The following is a 25,791-nucleotide window of genomic DNA, read 5'->3' on the forward strand; positions in this document are numbered from 1 at the left end:
AATCAAGGTGAGCAAATCAGAGAGTGGAGGGGTAGGGGGGAAGATCAAGAATTATAGGGGCTCGAGGGGTTCATCTGCATACTTGGCTCAATCTAATTCTTGATCTTCCCCCCCACCCCTCCACTCTCTGATTTGCTCACCTTGGCTACGTCTACACGTGCAGCCAACATCGAAATAGCTTATTGCGATGTTGCGACATCGAAATAGTCTATTTCGATGAATAACGTCTACACGTCCTCCAGGGCCGGCAACGTCGATGTTCAACTTCGACGTTGCTCAGCCCAACATCGAAATAGGCGCAGCGAGGGAACGTCTACACGTCAAAGTAGCACACATCGAAATAGGGATGCCAGGCACAGCTGCAGACAGGGTCACAGGGCGGACTCAACAGCAAGCCGCTCCCTTAAAGGGCCCCTCCCAGACACAGTTGCACTAAACAACACAAGATACACAGAGCTGACAACTGGTTGCAGACCCTGTGCCTGCAGCATAGATCCCCAGCTGCCGCAGAAGCAGCCAGAAGCCCTGGGCTAAGGGCTGCTGCCCACGGTGACCATAGAGCCCCGCAGGGGCTGGAGAGAGAGCATCTCTCAACCCCCCAGCTGATGGCCGCCATGGAGGACCCAGCAATTTCGACGTTGCGGGACGCGGATCGTCTACACGGTCCCTACTTCGACGTTGAACGTCGAAGTAGGGCGTTATTCCTATCTCCTCATGAGGTTAGCGACTTCGACGTCTCGCCGCCTAACGTCGAAGTTGGTGCCGCTACTTCGAAGTAGCGTGCACGTGTAGACGCAGCTCTTGATTGTCTTTTTCTGATTTGTCCTCCTTGCTTACTGTTTTTGGTTCTCTGTGCCTTAAATATTTAGTCTGGTCTGGTCTGGTTATGGTCTGAAGAAGTGGGTCTGTCCCACGAAAGCTCACCTAATAAACTATTTTGCTAGTCTTTAAAGTGCTACTTGACTGCTTTTGGTTTTGATACTGAAGAAGAAGGTGGAAGAAAAGCTCCACCTTTCGTATGGCGGTCATGTCCTGGTTATTATTTACAAATTTGCCTGTGTTTGCAAAAGCCCTTTGCACTATAGCGTTCTCTAATGATGCTGTTTGAGCTGCATAAGGTGGAGGTGACTTTTCAGGGGCTAAAGGCTTGTATGCTCCTAGCACATGGGCAATACGCTGTGGCTTAGTTGGATGATGTAGTCATATGGAGGCCAGAACTCCATGATGTTACTCCAGCACTGCAGTTGATTGCCAAAGCTGGCCTGATCACCACCCCAGGTTAACTGTGTATTTGGAGGTAACCCTCCCCCACATATCTGAGATGTACAGTGGGTTGTAGACACGTATACATGCTTGTGGACAAGCTGCAGACTTTGAACAGCTCTTCAAGTTACAATTTTTAGGGTTGGCTGAACACACCAGATGCTTTACACCACCAATAACAAAACATGCTGCTGGCTTTGAGTGCTCTGCTTATGAGCGGGACAACACCTAAATCTCTCCTGGATGGCTAACCTGACACTCAGCATGCAGAGATCACTAAGCATAACCCCCTTCTTACAACAAACAGTAGCACACAACCACAGGAGGAGAAACTGAAGACCTCTCCCAGCCAAGCTCCACCACCTGAACGCTGCAGTCCCTGGTAGCAAAGCTGAAGCCCAAGGGCTTCTGCCCTGAGCAGGGGCCATGTAACCTTGGCCCTGAGTGGTGGCCCTTGGGGTTCAGCTGCAGCCCTGGAAGGTTGGGCTGGGGGTTGGTCTTGGTCTTCAGACTTGCTGAGAGGATACTGGCCAACACCAGCCTGGGCGACCCTATTCAAATGGGGTGGTAAAACATTTTTGGGTTCCAACCCACAGTTTGACACTCCTGCAATACATGCTTTGCACTTTCAGGGAAACCCTTTTTGCTGACTGTCGATCATGGACCCCTCCAATGGCTACACACAGTGAAAGACACAGATGTGAGAATCAGGCATTGGAACCTCTATATCTATACCAGGTTCAGGTGTTTAATCGGGCAGGCAAAGCTCATAGCAATGTGGGCTGCTTTTTTGCAGAGCATGGACACTGCAACGGACAAGGAAGTCAAACCCACCCTATCAGGCAATGTACCTATTTCATTTGTGTGGGAGGGTATGTGATTACCATGCAAATGAGGAAGGCACCAAAAACGCTGTGGGTGTGGGAGGCAGGCGCTGGCTCTCTTTAGCCCCGTCAATCATGCACAGTAGGGGGAAGGCCTTTAAAAATGGTAGTTAGGGGAAAGAGCTGAGCACCAAAGCATGGAGTGACTCCTGAAATCCCAGGGGAGCTCCCATCCAAGATATTGGTACCCCAGCCCTACAGGAGTGCTGCAAACTCCCAGGGCATGCCTAACAGAGTGTGCCTACTGCAGCTACTTGGCCAGAAGGTCTCAGAGAAAATCACTGTGAAAGTACTGGTGACCTTTTCCCCTTTGAGCTGACTCCAGGAAGAAGATATTCATGGTGCTTAGAACATTTATTTTCCTTTGCATTCCCCACTGGAAGGGCCATCCAAAGACCCCCGAAGGACAGGGCCCCCTTTGCACAGATTAAGAAAGCACAGCCTCAGTGTAAGCCACATTGGGTAGCTAACTAGACATGGCTGGGTCTCCCACACCTGCGAGAAAAACCTATGGGGTCTCGTATACAAACATGTTCCTCGTTTTTACAGTGGCCGAGTTTGTACATAGAAGTTATGTAACAACCAAGTAGGTTCGAGCACTAAGCCTCTTTGTTTTGTCCTTTGCTTCTTAAAGGAGGTGGTAACTTGACTGCTAAAGACCTCCAAACAAGTTATCTTTCTAAAGAGCTACTTTGAATAATTTCCTTTGAGAAGGTGTTGTATTTCTACAGACGGAATGGGAGAACAGAAACTTAACTCAGCTAAAGTATGTGAGGACCAAATTCATCCTTGGTGTAACCTGGAGGGCATCAGTGCAGTTACGCCTGGGATGAACACAGCTCACTCTATTATTCAGCCTGTGGTCTGCAGACCCCTGGGGGTCCACAGAATGTGTGTTTGTGAAAAGTTGTTGTTACTCCAGAATGGTGGTTTTCAGCCTGCAGTCTGTGGACCCCTGGGGTTTTGCAGACTGTCTGAGATTTCCAAGGGGGTCAGCACTTCTGTTTGAAATATTTGTGTGTCTGCAAATGAAAAACACTTGGAAATCACCACTGTATGTCATATGCAGCAAACAGAGGAAGCAGCACAAATTTTTACTTAAACCACAATCAAATCAACACTCGACTTTATAGGCCATAGCATTATGTTGTTGCCTGTATTTCACAATTCTTCCCTTTTCTATATGTCAATCATCTATACTCTTCCTTAGTGCCAATGCTTGCTTTGCACCACGGTGAATGCCTCAACTGGAAATGGGACATCCTTTTAAGATTCCTTTTCTTTTCTCCAAACAAATCAGCTTCAAAATATGAGCGGCCCTTTGACAGGCAGGCTGCTTCTATTCTTGCTGTAGATGTTTTCAACAGCCTTCATTAGTAGGATGAATTTTTTTTTTTTTTTTTTTTTTTTACCATTTACCACAAGAATATTCCACATAAACAAATCTGTCTTTGTTTTGCAATGGGTCCCAAGAAAAAAGGCAAACAAGCTGATTCATGAGTAGCAGCTATTATTATCCTGTCTGTGTCTTTGGGCCACCTGCACCAGTCAGGTCATTTTCTGAGCAACACTCTTGAATATAATGCACCATTGTGGATACCTGTAGGAGAGTAGGAGCTGCTTGTAAAAGCTCTTCATTATGAAGCCCAGACCTGTAAAATTCCAAACTGGCCCTTAGGCAGCTGAAAAGAAAGCAGAATTATTTGAACTATTCAGGTATGTCCAGGCTGACAGATTCTTGGATTCTTCTTCCCCAGCCTTGTCAAGATGGATAGGAGATGAGGATGAGAGGGGAAGATAGATGATCATGTTGATCATGTTGATTTGCAGTTCAGATCTGTTCCTAGTTCTGCCGCTGACTCAATCTGTCTCCCTTGTAAATAGTTCATTTCATATTAAAGAGATTACTAATGTGGGAGCTGGGTTTGACTCCGAAGATACATCTACACAGCAAAAAAACAGAAAAGTGTGTTCTTACCTCAGGCTGTGCTAACAGTGAAGACACGATAACAAGGGTTAGCAACTTCAGTTCAAGCTTGTAGCAGTCTGGAATTGAATGCAAGATGCAAAGGCAAACCACCATCTTTTCACTGCTACTGTACCATGGATTAGCTAACTCCCTTTAGCACTACATTTTTTGGCAGCGTGGAATATACCCATAAATCTTATCTACACAGGAAAGTTGCGGCACTTTAATGATACGTTTTGCAAGAGGCACAATCCTCCCGCTGTTTACAGTTATACCAATATAAATGTGCTTATTCCAGTGTAGAGTATTCCTGTACTGAAACAATAATAAGACACCTTTATTCAAGGATAGCTGCATCCACATTAGACCTTGTACTGACATAACTACATCAGTAAAAAAATCACCACTTCCCCACCTGACAAAGTTATATTGGTACAAAAACGGGTCTTGGCCAGGCCTCATTGTGTGACCACCCAGCCACTGAGTACCTGATCGTTCATCCCTTACTGATGTAGGGCATCTCTGTGAAATCAATGGAAGTGCTATTATTTTTGTTAGAAGTGGCTGGCAGTGCTCACAAAAATAACGTATTTGTTTTACTAGGATCCTTCTACACCAAGTGGTCCTGTACAATCCAAGCAGTGTCATTGAAATCAAAGAGACTGCTTACTTAAGATAAAGTGTGGGGAACCAGACCTTTAGTTCTTGAAGCAGGGATTTGTCTTCATATGCGTTTGTACAGTACAGCACTTCGCTCAGTGATTGGGAATTTCTGGATCTACCAAACAAAAGATGATGATGGCAGAATAGCTCAAAAGAAAGAATAGTCAACATACTAATAATGTGGTCAAAAAAGTGAGTGGCTGGGTCTTAATATTTGCTAGTGTAGTGTTCTGGGATTCTTTTTTTTTTTGTATGGATGTTACATGATAAGTGGTTTACAGGATCAGGCCCTTAATCTTACCATATCTTAGTTTCCTCAGCTGTAAAATAATAGGTGCAATAAGCCTCACTGGTGGTGTACAGTTAAATTAACTATTTGTAAAGTGAACTGATGTCCTGGAGAAGATCCAGGAGAAGAAGGCTAAAATATTACTTGGCATTCCTGAGGATATCTGTTTTTCTGATGTCCTGGGGAGATTCTTGAAGTCTTCCCAGTGAGTCTAGGTGTGTACTCTACCTTTCAACTAGAGGCCTCTTTACATTTGCAACATTGCAGCCAGGGACAACATGAGGAGGCATGAGGAGCTGTGTGTGCCCCCAAACACTGTGAGCAGGAGGCGCAAGAGGCTGGTCAGCAGCTGGTGGGGGATTGGCAGGGGGAAGAGGCATGGCCTAGGATGGAGGGGAGTTGTCCCAACCAAGAGGTCTGCAACCTGCAGCTCTGGAACCACGTGCGTCTCTTTAGGGACTTCTTTGTGGCTCCCAATGCCCTAGTTGCAAAGTTTAAAAAAAAAAACAAAAAAACCCTCCTGAGTATTTTCAATAAACGACGAAGGTCTAAAAGCCCCAAAATGAACAACTCATATCGAAAACACCAAACGAAATGTGATCTTGAAATGCCCTTGTTTTGCAATGAAAGATAATCAAGCTGCTTCATGAGTAGTAACCATTATTATCCTGCCTGTGTCTTTGGGCCACCTGCACCAGTCGTGTCATTTTCTGAGCAACACTCTTGAACCCTACCATCTCCCAGAGAGAGAAGGTTTGGGAGTGAAAGCCAGGAAGACGGTGCAAACACACACATAAAATGTGAGGAAATAGAGTATATAAAAAGTCTGTGAGCATAATAAACATGTATCACATTATAAATCATTGTGTCTGTGCATAGATGTTACAAAAAGTGTAGTTTGATATTATTTCTTAAGGATCATCTCATATTCACATGCATTGCAGCTCTTGAATTATTGAGATTTTTACCGAATTGGAAAAAAAATGGCTCTTCCTGCTATTTTGGTTGACAACCCCTGTCTCAGCCCTTCCCCTCGCTGGGGGAGAGTCGTGGTCCCCTGGTCCTCTCTCACCAGTCACCCCTAACTGCAGCTGCACCAGTGTAACACTTAGTGAAGGTGCTCTCTATGTCACTGGAGGAGTTTCTTCTGTCAACATAGTTAATCCACCTCCCCAGGAAGTGGTAGCTATTTTGATAGGAGAACACCTCCCATGGATATAGTACTGTCTACACCAGGAGCTGTGTTCCCTGTAAGCTGTGTGCTTGTGCAGCCACTGATCAGAGATTCAAATGCCACCCAGCTGATTAGTAGGGTGCTGACAGCGAAGTGTTTTATTCCTACTGGTGGTGCACATTCGCACATGGCTTGGTGCACACTAAAAATGTATTCTGCACCTGGATGGAAAAAATCCACACAAGGATGGAAAAGATTAGCGGGAACATTGCCTAGGAGTTAAGTTGGTATAATTGCATTGCTGAAGGATGTGGAAATTCCTAACCCTGAACAGCATAGTTATACTGAGGTCAGTTGGTATTGCAGACCAAGCCTAGGAATAAGATTACCCACTACTGATTAGCTAAAGGGAGAGGAGCAAAGAAGGTCAACAGAATTTTAAGGACTTCAGACATTCATAACATCCATTTGCAAACATCTAGAAGGTAATAAGGTGATAAGTAATAGCTTGAATTTGTCAAGAACAAATCATGTCAAACCATTCTGATAGCTTTCTTTGATAGGAGAACAAACCTTGTGGCTAAGGGGAAAGCAGTAGATGTGGTATACTTAGACTTTAGTAAAGCCAGTCTTGCATGGCTTTCTCAATAATCTAGGAAAATACAACCTAGATGGTAGGTGCATAAATGATTGGCTAGCTGTAAAGGGTCAGAGAGTAGTTATCAATGGTTTATATTTATACTAAAAGGGCATAATGAGTGGGTTTCCTCAGGGACTGGTTTTGGGACTGGTTCTGTTCAAAATCTTCATCAGCACTTTAAATAGTTGCATAAAGAGTGCTCTGATAAATTTTGTGGATGATACCAAGATGGGATGGGTCGCAAGTGCTTTGGGCGTTAGGATTATAATTCAAAATGATCTAGACAAACTGTAGAGATGGTCTCAGGTAAACAGGCTGAAGTGCAACAAAGACAGATGCAAAATACTCCATTTAGGAAAGAATAATCAGTTTCACACATGCTGAATGGGAAATGACTGCCTAGGAAGGAGTACAGTGGAAAGAAATCCAAGGGTCATAGTAGACCACAAGCTAAATATGAGTCAACAATGTCACACTGTTGGATAAAAAAGCAGACATCATTCCAGGATGCATTAACTGAAGTGTTGTAAACAAGACACAAGAAATAGTTCTTTTGCTTTACTTTATGCTGATCAGCTAGAGTACTGTGGCCAGTTCTGGGTGCCACATTTCAAGAAACAAGTGGACAAATTGGAGAAGGTCCAGAGAAGAGCAACAAAAATTATTCAAGGTTTAGAAAACATGAGCAATGAGGAAAGACTAAAAAGCTGTGTCTACACTGGCACAAATCTTCGAAATAGCCACACTAATGGCCATTTTGAAGATTACTAATGAGGCGCTAAGTTGAATATTCAGCGCCTGATTAGCATTAGCACACCTCCAGCCACGGTGCTTCAAAAGCGTTGCTTTCGACTGCTCGCAGCTCAGCTGCACAGGGATATTTTACTAAAGCACCCTGCATATTCCAAATCCCCTTATTCCCTCGTGTAGCCGTGCCGCGGGTGTTCGAAAGCAGCACTTTTGAAGCACTGCGTCCAGAAGTGTGCTAATGCTAATGAGGCGCTGAATATTCGATTCAGCACCTCATTAGTAATCTTCAAAATGGCCATTAGCGTGGCTACTTCTAAGATTTGTGCAAATGTAGACACAGACAAAGAATTGGATTTAATTAGCCTGGAAAAGGGAAGGGTTGAGAGGGGACATGATAACAGCTGTCAGATACCTAAAATGTGGTTACAAAATGGAGGGAGAAAAAACATTTTCCTTATTTCTCGTTGAGAGGAGAAGAAATAATGGGCTTAAATTGCAGCAAGGGAGGTTTAGGTTAAATATTAGGAAAAATTTCCTGTCATGGTGGTTAAGCGCTTGAATAAATTGCCTAAGGAGACTGTGGAATCTTCATCACTGGAGATTTTTAAGGGCAGGTTAGAAACACCTGTTAGGAGTAAAGAAGTGGGTCTGTCCCAGGAAAGCTCACCTAATAAACTATTTTGCTAGTCTTTAAAGTGCTACTTGACTGCTTTTGGTTTTGACCTGTTAGGAGTGTCTGTGGTGCTTCATTCTGCAATGAATGCAGGGGACTGGACTTGATGTCCTCTTCAGGTTCCTACTATCAGTATTGGAGGGGTAGCCGTGTTAGTCTGGATCTGTAACAGCAACGAAGGGTCCTGTGGCACCTTATAGACTAACAGAAAGGTTTTGAGCATGAGCTTTCGTGAGCACAGGCTCACTTCATCAGATGCTAATGCTAATCCGATGAAGACCAGCATCTGATGAAGTGAGTCTGTGCTCACGAAAGCTCATGCTCAAAACTTTTCTGTTAGTCTATAAGGTGCCACAGGACCCTTCGTTGCTTCTATCAATATTGTAATTATGCACTCTATTATCATGTATAGATTGTGCCACCCAGATAGATAAAGAGAAGATTCAGTAAACAAATGAGGGGGTTTACAAGGAAGAAGGATTAGCAGTCTCTTTTCAAGAAGCTGACAGACCTGACCTGAACAAGAAGCTCTTGTGTATTATCTCCCTCTTTCTTGTTCAAGCTTGAGGCTAAGTGGGTGGAAAAGACTGTCCTATCTGAGAATAAAAGAAGATTTAATTTGCGGTGTCTGTCAGCACTCTGCAGCTACACAGATGGGCCTTTTAAAAACGTTTTTACCTTTGTTATTCAATGCCACTTCAGTGAGGTTTCAAACTTGCCTGTCAAACTCTGCAGATCTATGGTGGCTTAATTTGCTGGGCTGAAGGAGTGAGAAGTGATGAGGAAGCACTAAGTAATTAAGCTTTTCTAGGGATAACATCTAGCTGACAGTGATGAAGCTGTCTTCCCCCCACCCCAGTCTGACACAAAAACGGTTTTACAATATTTGTAATATTAAAACGTGGTATTATGAGCTTCGTTTATAACCTCACTTTATTAAAGGGATATTCCATAGGCCAGCATTTAAACCATCCTTCAGGCTGACAGTAAGGGATTTCTGCAAGAGACACCATAAACTATTTTTTTTAATCTTTCTCTTGTAAATAAGTACGTTTCTCTTTCTACATGCTTAACACTGTAGATTGTGAAACCAGAAAAATTGTAAAAATCCATTTTGCCATTCACTGGGACCCAGTGGACTAGGTACTAGACCAGAACTCAGTCCACTTGAAAGTAAGATCCTGATGGCATTGAAGCCAATAGCAATACTCCCATTGACTTCAGAGGGGTCAGGATTCCTCCTCTATTTTTCCCCCCCATCTCTGTGACTGCTCTGCTTTTGGACCACAGTTGAGGCATTTCACTTCTTGTGCATCAGTTTATCTAGCTGTAAAGGGGTATAACGTACTTGCCTCTCTTGTAACACGCTATTTTGTGGATGAAGAGCACAGTGTGGGAACTAGTTGTTATTATTTATGCTACAGTTTGTATCTTCATGGTCTGGCAACCTGGGGACCCAACTGGTCCCAAACCAGGGAATTTGCTGGACCCAGGGAGGTCAATGCCAGACCTCTGCTGCTACTGGCTGCAAGGCTCCACTCCAGTGGCAGCACAAAGGCCAGCATTGACCATGTGGGATCTGGGGTAGAAGGGTTTCAGGGGAAGAGGCAGGGTGACTGCAGAGCCCCATGGCCAGGGACCAGTAATGCTGCCCTTTGAGGGTGCACCCAGCCCTTTAGCCATGGGGCTTTGCTTCCGGCCATGGGACTCCCCAGCTGCCCTGCCTCTTCCCCCGCCCTGCTTCTCCCCATCCCACCTCACCTCGAGCACTGCAAAGGAGCTATTTGTGGCCATCCCGGAGCTGGGAGGGAAGGGAGCCAGCTTTTCCTATCAGTGCTACAGCCCGGGAGCACCCATGAGGAAGCTTGACAACAGATGCTGCCAGAGATGGAAGTCCAATAGAGGTCCAACCTGTAGCGTTTACTGGTTGCATTTCTCCCAGGTAGGGCAATGGAAATCAAGGAAGAGCTTCACTTTTATTTATCTGCAGTTTTGCTTTCAGATTCTTGCTGCAGTGGCTAGGGAATGTTTGTTTAAAAACTACAGGTTCTGCTGGATGCTTTAATTTCTGTAACAGACACATGCCTGGCATTTTTAGGTTTGTCATATTTGGCACGTCACTTTCATTGCTTCACTTGGCTTTCCGCCCTTTTGGAGTTGGCATCACGGCTTTGAGATACAAACACTCTCTTACATCAGGCAGGATAGCCATGTCACTCAGAATGGTGAAGGCATGTAAAAACAGAATCACATTGTCATGCAATGTTAAGACTTCATAACGTATTCCCAACCTCAAATGATTCAAACTGAGAAAAGCATCCTGCTTGAAAGACATGCATTGGACAAGCCTACAACACTGCAAACGGATGACACTCCTTTGGCCCGCACTCCCCGGTCCCCAGTGCTATCCCAGGTGCTAATTTAGCTCTGGCATCTTGCTATGCTGGCAGTCCCAAAGGTTTGCTGCTTCCTTCCACCACAGCACAAAAGCTGGAGCAGAGTCCAGCGGCTACTGGGTTAACAATCATAGGTTACCTCTACATGACAGGCTTTTCCCAGCAAAACTGGGCTTCTGTTGGGAAAAACCGCGGAGTGTGTACGTGCAAAATTTGCTTTGTCAACAGTTTGTTAACCAAATCCAGCACATCGGCTGGCAGCATTATCCTCTCCCCGTTCAGGTATAATGCCTCTCTTGGCAGTGTTCTGTCAACAAAACAGCCATGTAGATGCTCTGGGGCCCTTTAGTCAACAGGTAGGACTTCCAGTTCACTGGGCAGCCCTGTTTGCAGACCTTCCGGTCAGCCATTCTGCTGAGAGAGATTCAGGCAGTCTGGCTGCTCTCTGTTGACAGAGCGGGTTGCTCTTTCCATCTGCTTTTATGTGTAGATGCAATCTGTTCATGGAAGTTTTGCTGGGAAATCCCTTCCAACAGTGACTTCTGTCGACAGAGGCTTCTCATGTCGATGTAGCCTTAGTGTTTTGATTGTTTGCTTCTGACATTGTTATAGATTTGAAAACATGTAAAAACAGGCAGTCTTTCTCAGTTTCTCATAAAAGAAGGCACACAAAACACAGCATTCTCTAAGCAGAATAACAGCTTGCCATTTAGCTATGTGTTGCTATTTCAGCTTTGCTGTAGGTGCACATGCATGTTTTGGTTCAGTGATTGCCAGATACTGTAAATGAATATTGATTTCCTGGTCTATTTAAAGCCATACTGCTCTAAATGCATCCCATGTGGCTTTAGCTTTCTTTGCCTGTACCCTAAGTAATTTCAACTCAGTCTCCTGCACTGGTCTCTTTCGCCATTATTGCGATCAGTAGCTTTAACTGTATCAGTGGAGGTCTAATGTGGCCAGGGTCCCATTCAGCCACTGCTGTTTTAAGCACTGGATCTAACCCTGTAAATGGCCAATCTAAAAGATCAGTGCTTAAAATGTCAATAGCAACTGGTTCTCTCTCTGCCTTAATGTTGTGACCAAAGATACAGCTGAAGTGGGATCAGCAATGGCAGAAAAGTTTAAGGAAACAAATCTACTGTAGCTAGAGTCTTAGGCTATGTCTGCGCTACCTGGAAGATTGAACTTCTGGAGTTTGATTTCATGTGTCTAGTACGGATGCACAAAATTAACCTCTCAATGGTCACAGTTGACCCCTGTACTCCTCACAAGATGCAAAGAGTAAGGGAGGTCAGTGGAAGAAACTCTCCCATCAACCTTTCCCAGTGTAGACAGTCAAGTTAGCCAAGTGCATATATGTTGATTTTAGCTATGCAATTGCTGTAGCTAGAATTGCTTATCTGTGGTCCACTTACTTTGCCTAGTGTAGACATAGCCTTACGGTACATCTACACTTACCTAAGAGATCAACCCTGACACGGTCAATCTTCTTTGGTTCAGTTTTGTGAATCTAGTGAAGACGCACGAAATTGAACTATGAGGGCTCAACAGTCAACCCCTGTACTCCTCATTATCTCAAGGAGTAAGGAAGGTCCATGGGAGAGTTTCTTCAGTCACTCTCCCTTAGTGAGGATCGCCAATTAATTCGATCCTTGATAAGTTAATTCCAGCTATGCAATTGGTTTAGCTGGAACTGTGTCTCTAGGATTGACTTTCAGGTCTAATGTAGGCCTGCCCTTAGATGGCTAGATAGCAGTGACCAAGGAATAATGCTGAGCTAGATTTAAATTGCAAATTGTCTTCTGTAGATGGACTACTGTAATGCCTACTATCGTGGTAATACAAGCTTTTGTGTACTCAAACCATGGAAAATGACTCAGGCCATAAAGCACGTGTTCCTGTAATCACTGACTTAACAGTATTATAAAATGTCACATTTAACTGTTTATACTAAGACTAAGCATTCTCCTCCTACCTCTAGTTTGTGACAGGCATGAGGTATTCAGTAAATTGGAACACACTCAGACCTTTGACATATGCTTTTCTGATGCTTTTCTGATGACATTACTAATTTCCCAATGGATCGGTTCTTAATATTGCTTTCGACATGGCTTGTAAAGTACCCTTTCACTGAGAAAATTCTTTTCATAGGTGACCTAGGCTGCCATGCAGTTCTGGAGTATGCTGAGAGAGTTACTCATTTGAAATTAATGTGCTTAACCTCTAGGCATTTTAAAAATGCATAACTACCTAACACTTAAGAAATAAATTAATCCTTCAGGTTCGGTCTTCAAAGCATATGGGATTCCAAGACCTTTTCCTCCTGTCTCTTTGAAATCAGTCCATAAGGAACTGGATACATGGGGATTTGTATGACCTTGGAAACCTCTAGTTTAAAAAAAAGTAAATTTTCCACCTTTCTTGAAGATAACAACAGATAAAAGATTTCTGTAGTCAGAGAGGACTGCAGACTAAGTTGGATCGGAAGGATAAATGTGAGGATGGATAATTGAGCCTAAGTAGGAAATAATCAAGAGGGATTTTTTGTACATTATGATAGAAGTTGCCTAGTTACAAACCATACTATGTGTTATAGGAATTACACACGTATGTTCTACTTCAAGCCATTGCCTTTGGGTGGGAAATGTGCAATCTGCATTATAAGAAAGTTATACACAGACAATTTTGAAGTTCATAAGGGACAAAGCCCTGAAATTCTTATTTGCATTACTCATTCAGAACTCAGTGGATTTGCTTGCCTGAGTAAATGCCTGAATAAATGATCACAGTGCATCCAAGGCTGGATTTCCAATTAGGCTCAGTAGGCATGTGCCTTGGGGCACTGGCATCCTAGGGGACCTAACCTCTCTGAAACTGTGTGCAACAGGAAGATCAGCAGTCAGCAGGGGGCACTGAAGATGCTGTGCCTAAGGACATGTAAGGTGTAAATCCGCTCTTGGGCATGTCCCTTGGACCCACTCAACTCCTGTGACAATGAGGTGCCTAACTCTCTTGCTTAGTCTTGCTGCTCATGCGCATTTCAAGCTGTTGGATGCATTAGGCACACAGCATGCTAGACAGCTATACTCTCCTGTAATAGCGCTGTGAGTGTTGCTTGACCACAGGTTCACTGGGTGCCATTCACTAGCTGAGATAAATGAAAAGCTGCTGAGCTCATGCCCTCTGAACCCCAGCTGTATGCCAAACCAGCAAAACCCCAATATTTTACAAAATATTGGGGCTTTTTTAGTCTTTCTAAAACATACGCTGTAGCTCAAGCAGAAGTTCTGGGCTTGATACAGTAATTACTTGGTACAAACTATATAACCTGTTTTATAGGGGAAATCAGGCTGGATGAACCAAATGGTTCCTTCTCATCTTGAATAGACGGCAGGATTGGACACAATCTTGCACTTGTTGGGAGTGGACAAGAGGAGCCTGTCTCTTAATTAATCTCATTGGGCTCCTGCCTGAGCTGCGGTAGTGTCTAGCTCACTTACTCTGAGCTGTGTTAGCTTCCCAGAGCTATGATGTAACTGGAGCAAAAAGTAGTGAAAACTGACTTAGCCAGCGTGTCTGTGGAAATGGCTCTGAATATGTTCTGGTAGCAGACAGACTGTGAAGGAAGAGGTCGTTTTTACATCGTCACTTTTCAGAACGGAACCTCACTTTTAAACAGCAAAGCTTTTTGTCTGGTAATTAAATCAATAGGATTCAATAGAGAATATGATTGGCAAAAAACAAGAATAGCCTTTAATATTAGTGAATTCTTGCAATAAAGCTCCTGGCCCTCTTACTGTAGTTTTCTTCGTGACCTGAAAACTCACCCCCTTTCATTGCACTAGTTTGACTACATCCTGGGCATCAGCATAGCTGGTACCCCCAGTGTGTTGGTTTTAAGAATAAACCAGTCATAGAACTGCTCTGGTGAACGGCAAGTTCTAGCCTTTCAGAAACCGTCCAAGGCTGGGTGCAGGCCACTTAGAAGAAGGAAGCAGGATTGGGTCAGTAACCTTCCGGCAACATTAACCCATCACACATGACCTGTTAACCTGCTCTTACATTAGCCTTTTTCCATGGCGTTATTTTCATGCAGCTATAAGTCATCTGTAGCAACTTCATTTTAAGTGAAAATTAATGTAGTATACATGAGACAGGAAGTTGCTTATCATAGTGCCTGTCAGTGGGACTTGTACTCCTAAATCTCTTAAATGCTTTGAAATTTTCTCCCCTACACCTCAACACTTGAAAGGTCTCTGGGGAGGTTCACATCCAGATCTGGATTTTGCAGATTGAGCTGATCTCTTTTACTTGGTCTATAGCATCTTTCATCTGAGGCTCTCACAGTGTTCTCCAGACATCCTTCTAGCACTCTTAGGAGATAGGCAAGAAGGCAACCCCCATTTCACACACTTGGAGAAGGAGGCTGAGGCACAAAAAGAGGAACTGACTTGCCCAGGATCACCCAAGTCTGCAGCAGAGCAAAGAGTAAAACCCAGTGTAAGACTTAACTTCAGTCTTGTTTGTAAGCAGCCAGGTCCTGATGGGGAGGGCTGGAAAGTATAGTAACACACTTCTCAGTTGTGAGTGAGCTGAGTCTGCAGTTGTGTACTTACACATGGGACCCTGATTCTTTTTCTCAGTTGTTCCAGTAAAACTAAGAACTAACCCCAATGCAGTCGGTGGAATTACAACATCATAAAACTAGTGTGAGACATACCTCAAGCCGAGAATCTTCCAAAATTCTGTCTAGCCAGTCTGCATTTCCAGAGTGCCCACCAGTATGCCTGGTTCGGGGCAGCAAGCTGTGCTGGGGCAGAGCCTGTCTCCTTGGTGAGGAAATGGCAGAAAGGAGAGTTGGAGAAGACTTCATGACAGGGTGCTGACAGGAATGGGGGGGATCAAAGGTGGCAGCTGCACCAGGGCTTGGGGATTTAAAAGGGCCCAGGCTAGCTCCTAGCCCTGCCTTTCCACTGAAAGCCTAGCTCTGGGCGCTCGGAAGAGGTGGGGCCATCTCTGACCTGGCAAAGTCTGTCCTGAGCCCTGCTTCACGATGGGATCCTTGTACCCCTTCTTCTGGATTTACCATGCGATGGGATGGGATGATTAGGCCCCGGAATTTATTTTAGTCTAGTGTCTTTTAGACAGTAATATCCTTTAAGTAAAACATCTGGTGTTAAAATGTTACCATGCTCTGTGTGGAATCACTCTACTCATTCAATTGCTTTGTCCAGAGAATCCTTACAGCAACCTGAAGTTTGCTTCAGCTCTTGCATTTTTAGCAGATCAGTTGTGAGCTATGCAGACTGATGTTTTGCATTTTCAGAAAGGCCTGATAAATCATACATTCCAAGCTGTTTCTCTGTGTTGTTCCTTACTGGCTCTCGATGGATTCCGGTCATGCCTTTTGTATAGAAATCTATCTGTGTTGTGCAATTCTGTCTCTGCTCTATTGATTTAGAACAATAATGTTTTTGGTATCGCTGACTATCTTCCCAACTTTATCCCACTCATGTCTGCTGTAAAATCCCACTCCAACACTTTGTAGATGAAAGAATTGTTGCAATCTTGGCATCCAGCAAGAGATAGATCTGCAAACCTGAATCATGTGCACAGTCTTACAGAAGTCAGGGAAGTGCCTCAAGTATGTAGAATGTTACAGTTATTGTAGAATTGGGCCTGAAATTTCTATCATGCTGCGGGATTGATCTTGCATGGTTCCATTCCCTGTGCCCTCAAAGCCCAGTAAATCAAGTGGAGCTGAGGGAAGGGAGAATGTAGATGCAACTCTTTGAGGTGGAGTTTGTAGGTTTTTCATGAAATTGGCTCTGGGATATCAGAGTGAGCTTCTGATTTCTTTGAAGAAGCATAGCAGTCAGAGGAGAATTCTCCTACCCCACATAGGAGCTGTGCGGGTTTCTGTGGGTGACCACTGTCAGAAGACATGATTCTGGGCTAGATAGACCTTTGATCTGACCCTGTATGGCCATTCTTATGACCCTGTGTTGGCAGGATGTAAACCCTGGTATATGGGACAGAAGAGTGGGGGGGTTGTAATATCCACTGCTGTGACCATCCTCTCTTGCACCAAAAGCCACAGGGCAGCAGCAGAAAGGCAGCCATAACTCAAAGCAGCCCCTGCAGACCACCTAAATTATGCCCAAGGCCATTTTGGGCCTCACATAACCCAGATTCAGGAGGACAGCAAAGCTACCTTTCTCCCTTCTTCCCCTGGTCTGTCCTTGCATGCTGGAGACACAATACAAACTTGAATTATATTTACCTGAGCAGGACCTGTGCAAAATTTGTATTCAGATAGCTATGAATGGGTAAGCTATTGCCTAGTTACATACAATCAAATGTGAGTTATTCTGATGTAACTCCGGTGTGATTTCATTAGAGCCAGCGAGAGACTCCTTAAGTGCACTGTTAGAATAGCAGAATTTAGCCCACAGACGAAAATAAAGATTTAAAGGAGTAACATTGCAGTGTTTTCCTCATTTTGTATACAGTCCATTTTTCTAAAAGACCTGCTTTCAGTGCTGCAGGATCATATATGTCAAGATGACACCATGTCAGTGTCAACATGGTTTCTTTTCAGTCTGCCTTGGCAGGAAGCTATTCAGACACTGCACCACAGATTATAAATACATACACAAAAACTGTCTTAAAAATGAAGGAATGTTTAAGAGTACACAGTCAAGAACTCAAAAGCTAGGAAATTCCAGAATTGGAAAAGCCTGTTCAACCTTACATAAGCCATCTATGCACATGCTATATGATACAGTCTTTTAATACACACTCGTGCAATTTTGCACAAGTCCTCTGTGCACAGAAAGGGTGGCTCTCCCTTAATTACTAGTCATTTAATATTTTCTTTTATCCTCAGTGTTCACTGTATGGCCCCAGGCCTTATTTACTGTACCTTTCTGAAACCCTGCTCTGAACACAGTATTAATTCTTAATTTAATTAATCATAAGACGCTGTTTTCATATAATTTCCTATGCTTAATTAATTATAATGGCATTATCAATGTCACTTATCATTATAGTGTCTCAGCACTTTGCAAATATTAATGTATTTATTTGTACAACATCCCTGTAAGGTGATGAGACAGTATTATTCCCATTTTACACATGTTGGGCTGAGGCACAGAGATTTTGGACATCCACTAATAGTGGGAACCCAATCTTAAATGCCTGGTTTTTTTCAGAGTACTTAGCATGTAGCACTTCATACATTCAAAGCACAATTCTCGTTGAATTCAGCTGCAGCTGTGAGTGCTCAGCATTTTTGCGAATCAGGCTACAAGGTATGAAGTCATACATTCATAAAATGAGGAACACGCAATTAGTGATCACTTGGAAAATTTGTTAAAACCAGCCAGCATCATATAGGAAATCCATAGCAGAAGCAGGGATCGATTCTAGTTCTCCAGGTCAATATTTATTTTTCTGAGCTGTGAAACCATTCTTTGTCCTCTGCAGTCTCTGCCTCATTCAATACACATCTTCCAACTGGTGCCTCATATGATCATGCCACTGACTCTTTAGATGACTTGAGGAGTGGTGGGTGCTGTCAGGGGTTCTCTGGTTGGTGTTCCCCTATGGATACTTATTCAAGATTTGGCCTAACTCCTATTCCTTGTTTTTCATCTGTTGTTCCACATACTCAACTGCAGCCTGAACCTTATTCTTCCTCTACCTTAGTTGAGCGGATCGGTCTTTAGTGTTGGACAGGCCAGTACTGACCTGTCCCAAAATAGACACATCCGACGCACTGAATGCAGCAGGGCTCTTTTGGTAAAAATAGTATGTGATCGTGGAATTAACAGTTGTATCCTTATGACTTATGCACCAGGAGACTGAAATAAGGCTACCCAGACAACCTTAGCTCTGGCATTTCCTACCGCTTAGATGTTTGTCTTTGCAGGCTTAGTAATGTTCTTTTAGCACAGTTTTTTGTGTAATTTCCAAAGTAGGTAAAAAAAATGGCATTTGAAAAGAGAAAATCCGTCATGCGGCATCATACTGACATTAGCCAGGTTGGAACCTTTAGATCCACCATGCAAACTTCTGCCACTTGAGCTACTGCTAGCAATTGTAGGTTATCTGCCGTGTGGACCAGTACTTAGAGGGGAATGGGGCACTTCGCTACTGGGTTTCACTGGTATTTGCTGATAGCAGAGGAATGATGAGACTCAGGAATCTTGGGTTCTGTTCCTGACTCGGGAGGGAGGAATGTGCTAGGGGAACTGACTGTACTGCCAATTCCTTCCCCAAAGATTACCCCTTCTGTCCTATGCCATCCAACCTGTCCCTGTCTTCTTTTCCCCACTCATAGCTACTCATCCCAGCCCCATTCTCCTAACTTAACCAGTCTTAGGCTCTATTCCTCAAGCGTCTCCTCCCAGTCCCATTCTTCTTGGCCAGCAAGTAAAAGGCACGTCTTGGACACAAAGGCCACCCCGGTCCAATTTCAAGGCTTTCTCCAAAGGGTGGGTGTCCAGATTTTTTTAACATGGGCAAAACAATATATTTTTCATTAGCCTTGTTCTTTGAAATAAGTTTCAAAGCAATAATTTAGCTTGCATTTGAAAGCCGGTATGGAGATTTTCAGCTGAAATGGTTAAAGTTTGGAAAAATTATACACACCTGAAAACAGGGTCTTATAATGGAAAGTGTTAGGCAACCTTTATAATAGGTAGTTCTACCAGCCTCACCTATAGTGGGACATGGAATATATCTTTGCGTATGTCTGCAAAACAACATGCTAATTTATGGCACTATAAGCAATTTTAGCACCATGAATTTTAGTAAAAATATAGAAGAATCTTAGATTATTTAAATAATTTAACTCTGCAGAGTATAGATATACATATGTGTCCAACTAACTAGTCACTTCTTGGGTAGTCTAGAAAATACCCTTACTGAGTAAGCAAGATATAATATACTTGAGTTTTCTTTTCACTTCCAAGAGGCAAGCCAATGCCAGCTATAGCGGGCTAATAAAGGAGCTAATGCATTAAAACTAAATCTAATATTTCCTTTCCTTAATTTTCCAACATATCAGATAACTCTCTGCTTGTGGTTGTTGATTTGCTATCTTTTTAGGGGTTTTAATTTCAAAGTTTTCAAACTACAAATGTTGATATGTTTTAAAGTCATTCTGTTTATGGTGACAAAGGTGGATATGTCTAGACCCTAATTCAGGAAAACGTTTATGCATAAGATGCAGACCATCAGTGGTCAGGACATCATTTAACTATGTGCCTAACTTTAAACATGCAGTTAATAAGTCCTACTAACTTCAATGGGGCCTAGGCAGGTTGCTGAAGTTGAGCATGTGGTTAAGGATTTCCCTGAGAAGGACTGTTCTGGGGCCTTGGCTTGTGGGTTTTGTTTGTTTAATTGTGATAGCATAAACAGGGGGTGGCAGTTTTCTTCAGATCACTGGTCCAACTAAAGTGCCTTTAGTGCCACATCTTTCTGCTTACAGGCTTCCTTTTCCCACATAGCCCAGTTCAGGGGTTAGCAACCCCGGGCACAGGTGCTAAGAGTGGCACATGAGCTGATTTTCATCAGCACACAAGGCTGGAGCTCAGCCCCACCTCTCCTCCATCATGCGTCCAGGAGCTGGCTCAAAGCCATAGTGCCTGTTGATTAACAGAAGAGGAGCTAATGCTATCAAGCACCACCGAAATGGTGAAGCTCCACATCTTAATTTGTTTATTAATGAAGCTATTGTAAGGAGGACTATTAGTGACTTTAGAAAGTGTCACCAGCACTTGGACTGTACACAGAGGTCAGAAAGTCAAATTTCTGTGCTCTGCCTCAGAAAGTTTGATGACCCTCTGTCTAGGTCATAATTGTCGTGATCTCTAGCTACATAAATAAAAAAATACAAGAAAGTATATTTCATAGCCAAGAGGATATGAAATCCCAGTTTTCTAAAGATATGAAACATTTGTTTCTAGCCTTGGTGGAGGGTGGGGAACACCAACCCTTAAAACAATGCCATTCCTTCTCCAGACTGTATGTATAGCAGTGTTTCCTTGACTCTGATCCAGGACTGAAAACGTCACCAGCAAGCTGCTCTCTTCTGGCACAGGGATTATAGTGTCCTAGACTTGATACCAGTGTAATTTAGATTGCTGGCTAAAAGTAAGGAATAACAAATTACAGGCTGTGCAATTACAATGAGAAGTATACAAGTATTCAAAGCATTGAAAGCTGAGATCTACTTTTGCTGTGATGCCTACAAATTGTGTTGTAACAAGGGTATGGGGAGTGAGGCACTTGCCTTGGGCGCAAAGCTGAGGGGGCATATATATGTATATACAATTGATTGTTTATGCAAATATCATACCTATAATAAATAAATGTTGTGTTATGATTTTATATTCTTGCGTCAGGCACAAAATTAGCTAGTTATGGCAATGCCTACAAAAGTATGCAAAATACACACACACACAAAAAACCAAACATGCACCAGCGTTGTCTGAATAATGTCATAATCTTAACACTGTCACACAATATGACCCTGACTCATCAAGATACGGAAGAGCATGTATAATCTCAGCGATTTCACTGGGATTACACCCACGTTTACCTTTCTCTGACGGAGCTCATGGAACCTATGAAATTAGCATGGTTCAGGCATAACTCCAGTCTTTCCCAAAAAGCATTTCAAGCTGTGAATACTGGCTTCTACCCGAGCCATGTAATTTTTAAAAAAAATCCTGCCAGCAGAATTACAACACTTGGAGATAAAAGCGTACTCTAAAACTGGTTTCACATCAGGCCAACAACTGTTTGGGCCTGTCAGGGCCTTAGATGCTGAACTCCTACAAAGCCCTAAACAGTGTATCTCCATTACCTTTAAATAACCCCCCAAAAGAAACATTAAGATAGAAACTAAAAACACTTTCCTATTTGCTGTATTGTATATTCCTCAGGGAATTCTGCGCCACTGCTTGTGCGCAGAATTCATTTTCCCTTACAGATTTATTTACATTCCCACAGGAAATTTACTTTCTGACAGAGAAGCAAAGGGAAGCTGCTAGAACAGTCACACGCCACTCACTAGCAGTGCAGGTCACTCATAGCCACAGGTGAGCCTGAGTGGGCCGTGGTGCATCAACTTATCATCCAGGTCTATGCCCTGTCTCAGCTCTGCTCCTGTCCAAGCTCTTGCCCTGCTCAGCTCATCCAGCACTTTTTCTGGGGAACAGAAGTGGGGTTGGAGTGTGGGAGCTTGACCAGCTCCTGTGTTCCAGCTCAGGGTGAGGGGGAAGGGGAGTCAGGCAGCAGGGGCTTAGCTGGCCTGCTCTGCCCACCTGGTGCTCCTGCCAGGGTCTGTTATGATCTGCCCACCCAATGCTCCAGTCATGAAGCCAGGTGAAGGACTTGCCATACAAGCCACCAACCCCCACTCAGCAGCTGGAGCACTGGAGTGGGGCAGAATCCCACAGATGGACCCACTCCTGGCAGGAGTGCCATGTGGGCAGAGTGGGGCAAGTCCCCACGGCCCAGCTCTGCTCCCTGTCAGGAGTGCCAGGAAGGCAGAGGGGGAAAAGACCCCATGGCCCAATCCCCTTTCTCCTGCTGGAGCACTGGGAGCCCCACTGCCCTGACTCTGCTCCCCAAAGAGTATGCCAGGTGGATCAGGGCAAGCCCCCAACCTCACTCCCCAGCTGGGCAGGAGGGGAGTGCACTTTTCTTCAGACCCTCACCAGCTTTCCAGAGTACCTGTCTGGAGCGTATATTGCCCTAAAGGGGCTGGAAAGGGTAAAGGGGGCCCCAAAGTCCACCCTAAACTGGGGGCCACCCAAATGTTCCAGTCTGCCTACACTACTAATGCAGGTCCATCATTTCAGGCACCTGGAGCAGCCAACAGAGAGGTAAATTACCAAGGGATTAAGAATGCCAATTAAGCCAATGACTTGTACCCTGAATTGGGATCACTGCTAGTCTCACTTGGGCTGGAGGCCGGAGAAGACAGGACTTCCTCTTCCCTGGCAAGGAATGGCCGGGTCTGTGTCAAACCCTCTGCCATACTGTAGTTTCTGCATTTATTTATTGACTAAAACTTGCAGAATTTTTTTTTTTTTTTTTTTGGCACAGAATGCCCTCAGGAGTAACTGTAGTTCTCCTTTTCGCAAGCATTATAGTCGAAGAGAGTGCACAGTAAATTCGGGACGGGCAATTGTTAAAATGTTGACAGACAATAAAAAAACCCTGCTATCCATCAATCAGATCATTTGGTTTTGATTCACACCAGCTCACAAGTAAGCATACATGTACTATAGACTTATTACACTGGCTGCATGCAATAAACTCTTTCATATCCAGCAGCCCTGAAGCCAGGAGTTGGCTGGATATTCAAATATTCTGGATAATAGAGAGGTATACCTAGCAACGCAGAACATTAAAGAAAAACAAGATTAGATATTAAGAAGCAAACAAAAATGCATGCAGAGTACTTTATCTACCAACAATAGTATTGTACACTGTAAACTTATTGTATTTATTTTTTATTTACTTTCACTGTCCTGTGCTTATGGAAAACCTAACTAAAATTTACATGTGAGTAAAATGCCAGTTATTTGAGAATTCTGGATGATAGCATGCTGGTTAAGACAGAGTTTACTGTATATGGAACAGCGTTCTTATTTGCCAAAACGAAATGTGGTTTGTAAGTAAAAATGGAAAATTATGGTGGACGGGCCAAATCCTGCAGTTCTTACTCAGGCCATAAATTAACTTATTATATTATAGGTAAACTTCCCAAGCCTGGTGCCTAAAGCAAGACCTCTGAATCTATACTTGTTCTTTTCTAAGAGAAATGTTAAATCAAGGCGTTAGTATAGTATAAGAGGTCATTTTGGAACCTCTCATGTGGCCTATCAGGTGATCTCTAATACCAGAGGCTAAGGATGTTACATTTACTGTCCTTGCCATGACAGATTTGCATTGATGAAATGTCAGAGTAACTTTATGTAGCTGTTAGAGAATCTACTCTGTTCTTAGTGAAGTCTGGTTTGAATGGATTGTCTGTCAAATTCCCTACCATTAGCAATTGTTTTGCAATCAGTGTTAATCAAAGAGATGGGGCAGCAATTATTACAGCAACTAGCATCTTCTCTAAGTTTAAAAATAACTAAGATCAAAGCAGCTTCTTTGTGCGAGTATATCTTTTACAGATGTATTGAAAATCCTTGTGAAAACAGGGTTGATGATTTCACCACATATAAATTTCACTTAATAAGGGTTGAAGATTTTGCTAAATAATTGTTAGTAGTTCATCTTGGAATTTTTTTTAATTATACTGAAGACCTGAAGTAGAAGCCTCTGTTCTCTTGTGTGGTTACAGGTGTTTTGATAACAGGTACATCTTTAAGTGAACAGGTCAGATTTATATATAAATCAAATTGGAGATACACATCTCCTAGAGCTGGAAGGGACCTCTGGCGGTCATCTAGTCCAGTCCCCTGTCCTCTTGGCAGGACCAAACGCTATCCCTGACATCTATTTTGTCCCAATCCCTAGGTGGCCTCCTCAAGGATTGAATTTACAGTGCTGGGTTTATCAGGCCAATGCTCAAACCACTGAGCTACCCCTCCTCCCGCAATGTGTAACATTGCAATTTGATTGGCAAAGAGGGGGCAGCCCTCTCATATTGAGCAACACTTCTGGAGTTTTACTCGGCCATAATTATTTTTACTGAAAGTCCCATATTCTCCATAAGTATTTCCAGTAAAACACAGATAAATTTCACTGAACTCAAACCATCATTTTCATTTTTTAGTGACATTCTACAGGAAGTGTAATTAGTATGTCTAAAATGTGAGGCCTTAGTGATGAACATTTGTAAAATGTCTTGCACACAGAAGGGTCCTAGAATGGTTTACACAGTGGGAGCCTAAGGTTGCTGTAATGATTTCAAAATCACTTCACTCATCACTCAAATGCAGCTTTCTGGTTGGAAATTCAAAATGAGTAAAAAACATTCAATTTGGGATCAAATCCAGCATTCCCCAAATTTCAACTCAGGTCCTAGATTCTCGTTTGCCTCTGTTTTTTCTCGAAATCCAGTAACCATTTAGCAGCAGCAGCATTAGACAAACAATTGAAGTCAGAAAGTGAATAATCATATATCTGGGTGAAGCTGCAGAGCAAGATCCTAACCTTGATCCCACTGAAGCCAATCACAACACTTCTGTTTATTTCCATAGGAGCAAAGTCCAGTCCAAAATATAATTAGCCTGATAAAAGAGAGTTGCAGAGACACAATTACAGTATTGATCTGCAGCTCCCATTGTAGCAGCCTCATGCTAAGTTAGGTAGAAAAGTACAGGACACTCCTTCAGTCTGCAGCTGGCTCACAGGATAGTCCCAGGCCTTCCACCATAAAGTCATCTGCCAGGGGGTTTGTCTGATGCTATTCTTCTCCTATGATCGTAGATGTTCATGGATAATCTGCTGCCTTCCTCACCATGGTACCCTTGGTTAAATGCTGCTCAGGCCCCTCATTGACCTGGCTTGAATTTGTTGTCTTCTGAGATGCTTATTGATAAAACAATGATGCTGTTTTGTTTTGTACCCACAGTGCTGGTACCTTTGTAGGCTGATTTCCAAGTTAATGCTTTATACCTTGATGCTCCATTTAGGGCCCTCGTGTTTATCGCTCACGGCGCTGGGGAACACTGCGGCCGCTATGATGATTTAGCCCAGATGCTGACAGGACTTAACTTGTTTGTATTTGCTCATGACCATGGTGAGTATTATAAAAGAAATAGCATGTGATGTATACCAGGTCAGGGGAGTAGCGAGGTGAATGGCATTAGAACTGTTCAGCAGGGAATAAAAGAAAGTAAATTAATTGTAGCCCAGCATAAAGGGGAAGGGGTTGATCAATGCATCGTGTAGTAGTGTCTGTCTAATCTAGCCAATCTCTCAAATGACCACATTTGTTCCTCGGGTTTTCTCAGCCTTGTCATTAGGAAGCCACCATTTACACTATTTTTAGCCTTTCCTTATGGGATTGCACTCTTGTGCCTTATGTCTGGTTGTGATGGGGATTTT

General features: G+C 43.4%; 1 protein-coding gene across 7 annotated transcripts in view; it reads left to right on the forward strand.

Moving 5' to 3' along the window:
* MGLL (monoglyceride lipase) overlaps nt 1-25,791 on the forward strand; it is a 243,289-nt gene that overhangs the window by 7,935 nt on the left and 209,563 nt on the right. For all 7 annotated transcript variants that reach the window (XR_012646967.1, XR_012646969.1, XR_012646970.1 and 4 more), the window contains exon 3: nt 25,377-25,483. Coding sequence is in view for 3 of the 7 variants with exons in the window: in XM_075005275.1 (XP_074861376.1) it covers nt 25,377-25,483 (107 nt within the window). In the remaining 4 variants the exon portion in view is untranslated. The remainder of the gene's footprint in view (nt 1-25,376; nt 25,484-25,791) is intronic.

Source organism: Carettochelys insculpta, chromosome 11, assembly GCF_033958435.1.
Source record: "Carettochelys insculpta isolate YL-2023 chromosome 11, ASM3395843v1, whole genome shotgun sequence".
Classification (NCBI taxonomy): Eukaryota; Metazoa; Chordata; order Testudines; family Carettochelyidae; genus Carettochelys; species Carettochelys insculpta.